Here is a 10,989-nt window from a genome sequence, read left to right as displayed (position 1 = left end):
CGTAACCTCCTGATCATCTCCTGTACCATGTCCACAACCTCTGATCATCTCCTGTACTGTGTCCGCAACCTCTGATCATCTCCTGTACCGTGTCGGCAGCCCATAACATCTCTTGTACCGTGTCCACAACCTCCTGATCATCTCCTGTACCATGTCCGCAGCCCATAACATCTTCTGTACCGTGTCCACAACCTCCTGATCATCTCCTGTACCATGTCCGCAGCCCATGACATCTCCTGTACCATGTCCGCAGCCCATGACCTCTCCTGTACCATGTCCGCAGCCCATCTGTACCATGTCCGCAGCCCATGACCTCTCCTGTACCATGTCCGCAGCTCATGACATCTCCTGTACCGTGTCCGCAGCCCATGACATCTCCTGTACCATGTCTGCAGCCTCTGACATCTCCTGTACCATGTCTGCAGCCTCTGACATCTCCTGTACCATGTCTGCAGCCTCTGACATCTCCTGTACTATGTCTGCAGCCTCTGACATCTCCTGTACCATGTCTGCAGCCCATGACATCTCCTGTGCCATGTCCGCACAGCCCCTGACATCTCCTGTACCATGTCTGCAGCCCATGACATCTCCTGTGCCATGTCCGCAGCCCATGACATCTTTTGTACCATGTCTGCAGCCCATGACATCTCCTGTACCATGTCTGCAGCCCATGACATCTCCTGTACCATGTCTGCAACCTCTGACCATCTCATGTATCCTGTCTGTGGTCTCTTACATCTCCTGTACTGTGTCCGCAGCCTCTGACCAGCTCCTGTAACATGTCCGCAGCCTCTGACCATCTCTTGTCTTTTATCGTGTCTGCAGTCTCTGAGAGGGAGCCTGGAAAGAAGTTTGCTCTTATACATAGAAAGCCCTATGTGCTTTCATGTCTTATCTATATATAATACACTCTTCAAATGTGCTTTAAAACTCATGGTTTTTCCTATTATGAACAATAAAATAATGGCGTTATGCTGTTGGGCCAGTATAATAATGCTATGAGGCTGGTATGAAATTATAGCAGAATACATACTGCCCTAAATCTATAAAGAATTTTTTTTTTTTTTTTTATTGGATTTGTTATATAGCAGAAAGTAAAAAATTGTTGTTTTCGCAGTCCCGCTAAAAATCGCTGATTGCCGTCATTACTAGTAAAAAAATAAAAAATAAAAATTACATAAATCTTTCCCCTAGTTTGTAGACGTGATAAACTTTTGCGCAAATCAATCAGTATACGCTTATTGGGATTTTTTTTTGCCAAAAATATGTAGCAGAATACAAATTGGCCTAAAATGATGAAAAAAATTAGATTTCTTATTTTTTTTTCTATTGGCAATGTTAAAAAAAGTTATTTTTTTTTCCAGAATTGTCGCTCTTTTTTTTGTTTATAGCGCAAAAAATAAAAACCGCAGACATGATCAAAATACCACCAAAAGAAAGCTCTATGTGTAGGGAAAAAAGGGACATCAATTTTATTTGGGTACAGCGTGACCGCGCAATTGTCAGTTAAATAACACAGTGCAAAAAAAAACAAAATCACTGCATCTTAACCACTTGCCGACCACAAAACTACATACCTGTAGGCCGCTTTGCAGGACCGGGGGGGGGGGGGGTGCGCCCATTTGCCACAGGGGAAGCCAATTCATGGGCGTCAGGCATCCCGCGATTCTGTTCGGCAGGCAAAAATCGCGGCAACATCGCACAGCGTTTGGGGTGCCATTGCAAATCACAGGCATGGCACAGGCGTCCTGCGATTTGCAATGATTCCGGATCGCGGGCAGAATTGCGGTGATTCTGCCCGTGATCCGCTATGCCCACATGCATGTGAACGTAGCCTTAGTATATCATGCTTGTAATTTTAATAGAAAAAAAAAATTATTTTTGGGGGGGGGTGGGGTGAACCTGTGGGGTAAAGCCCTTAATGTGCTAGTATGTATCGCGGCACAGTGGTGTAGTGGTTAGCACTTTCACCTTGCAGCAAAAGGGTTGCCGGTTAGAATCCAAACCACGACACTACCTGCCTGGAGTTTGCATGTTCTCCCTGTGCCTGCGTGGGTTTCCTCCGGGAATTCTAGTTTCCTCCCATGCTCCAAAGACATGCTGGTAGGTTAATTGGCTCCTGTCTAAATTGGCCGTGGTATGTGTATGTATGAATGTGAGTTAGGGACCTTGGATTGTAAGCTCCTTGAGGGTAGGGACTTACAGTATGTGAATGTACAATGTATATGTAAAGCACTGTGTAAACTGACAGCACTATATACAGTGGGTACGGAAAGTATTCAGACCCCCTTAAATTTTTCACTCTTTGTTATATTGCAGCCATTTGCTAAAATCATTTAAGTTCATTCTTCTTCCTCATGAATGTACACATAGCACCCCATACTGACAGAAAAACACAGAATTGTTGACATTGTTGCAGATTTATTAAAAAAGAAAAACTGAAATATCACATGGTCCTAAGTATTCAGACCCTTTGCTCAGTATTTAGTAGAAGCCCCCTTTTGATCTAATACAGCCAGGAGTCTTTTTGGGAAAGATGCAACAAGTCTTTCACACCTGGATTTGGGGATCCTCTGCCATTCCTCCTTGCAGATCCTCTCCAGTTCTGTCAGGTTGGATGGTAAACGTTGGTGGACAGCCATTTTTAGGTCTCTCCAGAGATGCTCAATTGGGTTTAAGTCAGGGCTCTGGCTGGGCCATTCAAGAACAGTCACGAAGTTGTTGTGAAGCCACTCCTTCGTTATTTTAGCTGTGTGCTTAGGGTCATTGTCTTGTTGGAAGGTAAACCTTCGGCCCAGTCTGAGGTCCAGAGCACTCTGGAGAAGGTTTTTGTCCAGGATATCCCTGTACTTGGCCACATTCATCTTTCCTTCGATTGCAACCAGTCGTCCTGTCCCTGCAGCTGAAAAACACCCCCACAGCATGATGCTGCCACCACCATGCTTCACTGTTGGGACTGTATTGGACAGGTGATGAGAAGTGCCTGGTTTTCTCCACACATACCGCTTAGAATTAAGGCCAAAAGGTTCTATTTTGGTCTCATCAGACCAGAGAATCTTATTTCTCACCATCTTGGAGTCCTTCAGGTGTTTTTTAGCAAACTCCATGCGGGCTTTCATGTGTCTTACACTGAGGAGAGGCTTCCGTCGGGCCACTCTGCCATAAAGCCCCGACTGGTGGAGGGCTGCAGTGATGGTTGACTTTCTACAACTTTCTCCCATCTCCTGACTGCATCTCTGGAGCTCAGCCACAGTGATCTTTGGGTTCTTCTTTACCTCTCTCGTCAAGGCTCTTCTCCCCCGATAGCTCAGTTTGGCCGGACGGCCAGCTCTAGGAAGGGTTCTGGTCGTCCCAAACATCTTCCATTTGAGGATTATGGAGGCCACTGTGCTCTTAGGAACCTTAAGTGCAGCAGAAATCTTTTTGTAACCTTGGCCAGATCTGTGCCTTGCCACAATTCTGTCTCTGAGCTCTTCAGGCAGTTCCTTTGACCTCATGATTCTCATTTGCTCTGACATGCATTGTGATCTGGAAGGTCTTATATAGACAGGTGTGTGGCTTTCCTAATCAAGTCCAATCAGTATAATCAAACACAGCTGGACTCAAATGAAGGTGTAGAACCATCTTAAGGATGATCAGAAGAAATGGAAAGCACCTGAGTTAAATATATGAGTGTCACAGCAAAGGGTCTGAATACTTAGGACCATGAGATATTTCAGTTTTTCTTTTTTAATAAATCTGCAACAATGTCAACAATTCTGTGTTTTTCTGTCAGTATGGGGTGCTATGTGTACATTCATGAGGAAGAAGAATGAACTTAAAGCGGAGTTCCAGCCATTTACTCACCTGTCCAACGGTCCAGCGATGCGGCCGCCGGAAGCCTCGATCCTCTCCCTCGGCGCCGGCATCACTGCTGTGGGCACCCGGCTGTTACAGTTTGCGGCTTCACAGCCGGGTACCCACTGCGCATGCGCGAGTCGCGCTGCGCGCCGTGATTGGCCGGCAATCTTCTGGGACCTCTGACGTGTCCCAGAAGATTGCAGGGAGGGAGGGGGAGAGGAGAACTTCCGCTCAGGGCGCCGCGGCGCTCCGAGCGGAAGTGGGAGCGGGTACCTGTCAAAACTAGGTACCCGCTCCCCCCCCCAAAAAATGACATGCCAAATGTGGCATGTCGGGGGGTCAGGACTCCCTAAAGCGGAAGTTCCACTTTTGGGTGGAACTCCGCTTTAAATGATTTTAGCAAATGGCTGCAATATAACAAAGAGTGAAAAATGTAAGGGGGTCTGAATACTTTCCATACCCACTGTAAGTACCTGAAATAAAATAAATTATGTTAAACTTACCTGAAAACTAAGCCCTCCCGCACCAAGAAGTCAGTGCTACAGGCGCCTCCATCTTCACCCGTCTTGCTTCTGGGTTTGCGAACTCCGGCTCTGTGACTGGCCAGAACCGCAATGATGTCACTCCCTCGCATGCACGCGGGAGCCGCCATTCACGGCACAGGGCTCTGCAGGAACAGCATGAGCGGCCATTCCCTCAGGGCGCATGCGCCAGATGAATCCCGGTTTTCACTGTACAGGGCAGATGGCAGACAGTGTGTATGGCATTGTGTGGGTGAGCAGTTTGGTGATGTCAGCGTTGTGGATGAAGTGGCCCATGGTGGCGGTGGGGTTATGGTATGGGCAGGCGTACGTTGTGGATGGAGTGGCCCATGGTGGTGTTGGGGTTATGGTATGGGCAGCCGTACGTTGTGGATGGAGTGGCCCATGGTGGTGGTGGGGTTATGGTTATGGTATGGACAGGCGTACGTTGTGGATGGAGTGACCCATGGTGGCGGTGGGGTTATGGTTATGGTATGGGCAGGCGTACGTTGTGGATGGAATGGCCCATGGTGGCGGTGGGGTCATGATATGGGCAGGCGTACGTTGTGGATGGAGTGGCCCATGGTGGCGGTGAGGTTATGGTATGGGCAGGCGTACGTTGTGGAATGAGTGGCCCATGGTGGTGTTGGGGTTATGGTATGGGCAGCCGTACGTTGTGGATGGAGTGTCCCATGGTGGTGGTGGGGTTATGGTATGGGCAGGCGTACGTTTTGGATGGAATAGCCCATGGTGGCGGTGGGGTCATGATATGGGAAGGCGTACGTTGTGGATGGAGTGTCCCATGGTGTCGGTGGGGTTATGGTATGGGCAGGCGTACGTTGTGGATGGAGTGGCCCATGGTGGCAGTGGGGTTATGGTATGGGCAGGCGTATGTTATGGACAAGGAACACAGATGCATTTTATTGATGGCATTTTGAATGCACAGAGATACAGTGATGAGATCCTGAGGCCCATTGTTGTGCCATTCATCCACGACCATCACCTCATGTTGCAGCATGATAATGCGCGGCCCCATGGTGCAAGGATCTGTCCACAATTCCTGGAAGCTGAAAACATCCCAGTTCTTGCATGGCCAGCATACTCACCGGACATGTCACCCATTGAGCATGTTTGGGATGCTCTGGATTGGCGTATACAACAGCGTGTTCCGGGTCCTGCCAATATCTGACAACTTCGCATAGCTCATGAAAAATGGGGGCAAAAACAAGTGTAGCGTTTTATAATTTTGTTCAGTATGTGTGTATATACAGTATATAAAAAATATGAAATTCAGCAAGTGTTACTAGAATTTAGAAATCTAAACTACATTGTTATAATGATCTCTTTCAGATAACAGTTACAATGGATGGCGGAGATACCCTCCTACTCACAGCGATAACAGCGGTTGCTGCGGCAGCGGTATGCGTAGCTCAGGACAGGCTGAGAAGCGTTCGGCTCAGACAGACTCGGGTGTTCAGGACACATATTGTCCTGGAAGAGCTCTCTGACAATGAAGTTGAGGACATGTTTCGTCTGAGCCGTCAGGGGATCATGGAGCTGTTCCACCTAATAGGCGACGACATTGAGCCCTTGACGAGGAGAACTCACGCCATTCCTGCCATGGTCAGGCTATTGGCGGTTTTAAATTATTTGTCCACCGGTAATTTTCAGCCGTCATGTGCTAACATCATTGGAATCAGTCGTCCCAGTCTTTCTAGATTCCTGAAACCAGTCCTGAGAGCCATAAAGAAACATATGAATACATATATCCACTTTCCTAAAACCACGGAAGAGTGGCAAGAGGTGAAGGATGGATTTACCCGCCAAGGAGGGATGCCAAATTGCCTGGGAGCCATGGACTGTACCCATATTGCTTTGATACCACCACAAAATAGAGAGGAGCAATTCCGCAATAGAAAAGGCTATCACTCGTTAAACGTCCAAGTGGTGGTAGACTCCCGCCAGCGCATTATGAACATCGGGTCTGGCTTTCCTGGAAGTTTCAATGACAATCATATCCTGCGGCAGTCGGCTCTCTATGATAAATTTGAACAAGGAAAAATGCCTGAAGGCTGGCTGGTGGGTAAGTAAATTCGATTTTATTGATAAATCATACGTCTTATATTGTGTATGTTAACCACTTGCCGACCGCCCACAGTATATTTACTGCGGCAGTCAGCCCCTCACAGGCAAAGCGACGTAGGACTACGTCGCTAGCCTGTGAGGCTCTAGGGGGCGAGCGCACACCGCCGGAGGCGTGCTCCCGCCCCCGCTCGCTCCTGAAAATCCCCGCGCGTGTGACTGGCGGACCCGATGTCCGCCGGCCACTCGCGATCTCCAGCTGGAGAGGGAGAAAAGCAGGCGGCTGATGTAAACAAAGCCGCCTGTCATTCTCCCCTGTGTAAGAACAGAGATCATACGGTCCTGCTATGTAGGATCGTATGTCTCTGTTGTTACACCACTAGCCACACCCCTTGACAGTTAGAAGCACGCCCCTAGGGACACACTTAACCCCTGCATCACCAATAAAGTTAACCCCTTCCCTGCCAGTGTCATTTTTACAGTAACAGTGCATATGTATAGCACTGATTACTGTAGTAATGTCACTGGTACCCCCAAAAGTGTCAAAAATGTCAGTCAGTGGTCCGATCTGTCTGCCGCAATGTCGCAGTCCCACAAAAAAAAATTGCAGATCGCCGCCATTACTCGTTAAAAAAAACCCAACAAAAATGACATAAATCTTTCCCTTAATTAGTAAATGCAATAACTTTTGCGCAAACCAATCAAAATACGCTTTTTGCAATTATTTTTTTTTTTTACCAAACATATGTAGCAGAAAACAAACTGGCCTAAAATGGTAAAAAAATTTGATTTTTACATTTTTTTGGGGGGAAATTTCATATAAAAAAATGTGAAAAATATTGTTATTTTTGCAAAATTTACGCTCTTTTTTTGTTTATAGCGCAAAAAGTAAAAATCGCACAGGTGATCAAATACCACAAAAAGAAAGCTCTGTTTGTGGGAAAAAAAGGACGTCAAATTCGTTTGGGTACAGCATTGCATGACCGCGCAATTGTCCGCTAAAGTCACGCAGTGCCGAATCGCAAAATAGGCCCTGATCTTTGAGCAGCGAAATTCTCTGGGGCTTAAGTGGTTAAGCATGTTCTCCCAAGTGTGAGCACTGAGACAAGAAACAGTCCGGCATCTTTGGTTTTGTATTTATTTAGGAACTTGGATAGGAGAAGGGAGTGAGTGGGATACTCCTCTGGCTCAACTATACACAATTGAAGGGGACTTCAAGAAAAATGCCTTCTGACGCTGACTTGACGCTGGCTGAATGCCGGTCAACGCCCGTTGGCGCTATTTAACGCTGACTTGCTGACTGTGAACTTTAACTGACTTCTGACACTCCCAGGTGATACAAAAGTCCTTTATACTGCTCCCTTTGGCCTTCCTGGCTGAGGTAGCTACTTGTGAACACTGCAACTCTTAACTCTTTAGGGCCCACACTGGCACCCCCTTAACTCTTCAGGGTTAAACTCTGGCACCCCCTTTACTGACACTTCCGCACAGGATAGCTAGCTCTTGGATCCCTCTGACCTTCCGGAGTGGTCCCCTATCCTAGGCAGACCCCAGGGGCAGTTTGCAGTACTCACGACTCGGAATATTTTCTTGGAAACTCCTGCCCCATCAACTCTGCTTGGTCCTCAGCACACTGGGTCCCTCTCTGCAGCTTAGCTCAGCCTTTTGTCCTCTTAGGCCAGTCGCTAGGACAGTGGTCCTCAACCCTGGCCTACAGGGCCCACCAACAGGCCAGATTTGCAAGATAACTGAAATTCATCCCAGGTGATATCATTTGCTGCTCGGTGATTGCAGTACTCTAGTCTGCATCTCCCCAAGGTAATACTTAAAATCTGGCCTGTTAGTGGGCCCTGTAGGCCAGGGTTGAGGACCGCTGGCCTAGGACACCCGTTTTCTGCTGACAGGAGGAGAGACAGCCGTCACCTCCCTCCTGGGACTCTGGTTCCCACCAAAGACGTCCTGTCATGTGCTCCCCACAGACTTATACCCCCTCCCAGAATGCATTGCGGCAGAATCTGCCCCTGGGATAGATACAATCCCTGGTGTGCTTTTGGTCAGGTTTCCTCCACCGTCCAATGAGAGCCCTCATTGGATGCAGTGGGGAGACTCCCCAACACAACAGGCACACCTGGGAGCACATGTCAGCCTAGCTGAACAATTTGGACCCTGCTGATCAGCAGACACGGTCTCCCCTATAGGTTACCTAGCACCTACCTGGGAGGGTGCTACAGTAATAACTATGGTGACTATGCAGCAGAGCTACGGCAATGAAGAGTGAAGATGTACTCCTCTTATTGTCATTGCAGCTCATTGTATGGTTATGAGAATGAAATGTAGCACCCTCCTAGCGTAGAATGCTTGCTAAATTTAGTTTTTGGCTTCTTCTGTAATCAAGGGTGTGGAAATTGTTTTTTCTGGCCTGTTTTGGGTTTCACAGGATGGAAGTTTGATTACTTTCCCCTCCTGCTTCTAAAAGAAGCTTCTAGAGCTTAGGGAAGGATATTCAAATAACTAGCCTGAATATGTATTAGGCTCCAGCCAATCCCTGGAGAGAAGTGTCCAGTAGGGGGCTGGAAATAGTCTGAAACAATGGAGAGCTAGGTTCCTTCTTATCAGAAGGATTTTGGAGCAGTTCAGGCAGCCCATGGACTATGCAGCAGTTTAGAGGCCTCAGCGCTGTCAGGACTGAGGGCCTGGATGGACCTTGTTAGATGCTGATTGCAGGACATCTCCACAAAGGATCTGGTTTGGAGAAAGACTGTCTCCACTCACTGGATCATGTCCGGAGGAAGCTGGAAGGTGGCAGCTGTCCTGGGAGCTTGTGACTGCGTAGTTTTTGGGAGATTGCATTGGGTACTAGCAGTCGTGCATTAGTGCACGGTAACCAGATGCCAAAGGAACTTGCCCCATAGTCTTCAACTGTGATACCTTAGACTTTTCAGAAACCTGCCTCATGGTTCCCAGCTGTGAGGCCCTAGACTGCAGAGAAACCTGCCTCATTGTCCCCAACTGTGAGGCCTTAGACTGCACAGAAACCTGCCTCATTGTCCCAAACTGTGAGGCCTTAGACTGCCCATAAACTTGCCTCATTGGCCCTAACTGTGAGGCCTTAGACTGCCTAGAAACCTGCTTCATGGTCCCCAGCTGTGACGCCCTAGACTGCAGAGAATCCTGCCTCATTGTCCCCAACTGTGAGGCCTTAGACTGCCTAGAAACCTGCCTCATGGTTCCCAGCTGTGAGGCCCTAGACTGCCCAGAAACCTGCCTCATTGTCCCCAGCTGTGAGGCCTTAGACTGCCTAGAAACCTGCCTCATGGTTCCCAGCTGTGAGGCCTTCGACTGCCTAGAAACCTGCCTCATGGTTTCCAGCTGTGATGCCCTAGACTGCAGAGAAACCTGCCTCATTGTCCCCAACTGTGAGGCCTTAGCCTGCTTAGAAACCTGTCTCATGGTTCCCAGCTGTGAGGCCCTAGACTGCAGAGAAACCTGCCTCATTGCCCCCAACTGTGAGGCCTTGGACTGCCCAGCAACCTGCCTCATTGTCCCCAACTGTGAGGCCCTAGACTGCAGAAAAACCTGCCTCATTGTCCCCAACTGTGAGGCCCTAGACTGCAGAGAAACCTGCCTTCTTTTCCCCAACTGTGAGGCCCTAGACTGTGGAGAAACCTGCCTCATTGTCCCCAACTGTGAGGCCTTAGACTGCCCAGAAACTTGCCTCACTGTCCCTAACTGTGAGGCCTTAGACTGCCTAGAAACCTGCCTCATTGTACCCAACTGTGAGGCCTTAGACTGCCCAGAAACCTGCCTCATTGTCCCCAACTGTGAGGCCTTAGACTGCCTAGAAACCTGCCTCATGGTTCCCAGCTGGGAGGCCCTAGACTGCAGAGAAACCTGCCTCTTTGTCCCCAGATGTGAGGCCTTAGACTGCCCAGAAACCTGCCTCATTGTCTCCAGCTGTGTGGCCTTAGACTGCCCAGAAACCTGCCTCATTATCCCCAGATGTGAGGCCTTAGACTGCCCAGAAACCTGCCTCATTATCCCCAGCTGTGAGGCCCTAGACTGCAGAGAAACCTGCCTCATTGTCCCCAACTGTGAGGCCTTAGACTGCCTAGAAACCTGCCTCATTGTCCCCAGCTGCGATGCCTTAGACTGCCTAGAAACCTGCCTCAAGGTCTCCAGCTGTGAGGCCTTAGACTGCCCAGAAATCTGAAGAGAGAGAGATCATATCCCCCCTTATGTATTTATACATGGAGATCATATCCCCCCTTATGTATTTATACATGGAGATCATATCCCCCCTTATGTATTTATACATGGAGATCATATCCCCCCTTATGTATTTATACATGGAGATCATATCCCCCCCTTATGTATTTATACATGGTGATCATATCCCCCCTAATCTCCTCTTCTCAAGAGAGAATACATTCAGTTCCTCTAATCTCTCCTCATAGCTGAGCTCCTCCATGCCTCTTATCAGTTTGGTTGCCCTTCTCTGCACTTTCTCCAGTTCCTCAATATCCTTTTTAAGAACTGGTGCCCAAAA

The 10,989-nt window shown here is 48.4% G+C and overlaps 1 protein-coding gene across 1 annotated transcript in view; it reads left to right on the top strand.

Annotated features, from left to right (window-relative positions):
* Positions 1 to 10,989, top strand: part of LOC309547565 (putative nuclease HARBI1) — a 34,001-nt gene that overhangs the window by 3,889 nt on the left and 19,123 nt on the right. The window contains exon 2 of the mRNA XM_082247439.1: positions 5,712 to 6,444. Within this exon, the coding sequence (XP_082103565.1) occupies positions 5,724 to 6,444 (721 nt within the window). The 5' untranslated portion in view covers positions 5,712 to 5,723. The remainder of the gene's footprint in view (positions 1 to 5,711; positions 6,445 to 10,989) is intronic.

This window comes from Pelophylax lessonae (genome assembly GCF_965119305.1).
Source record: "Pelophylax lessonae genome assembly, chromosome: 2".
Lineage (NCBI taxonomy): Eukaryota > Metazoa > Chordata > Amphibia > Anura > Ranidae > Pelophylax > Pelophylax lessonae.
The sequence above is the reverse complement of the archived record's forward strand: the minus strand, read 5'-3'. Positions and strand labels throughout refer to the sequence as shown.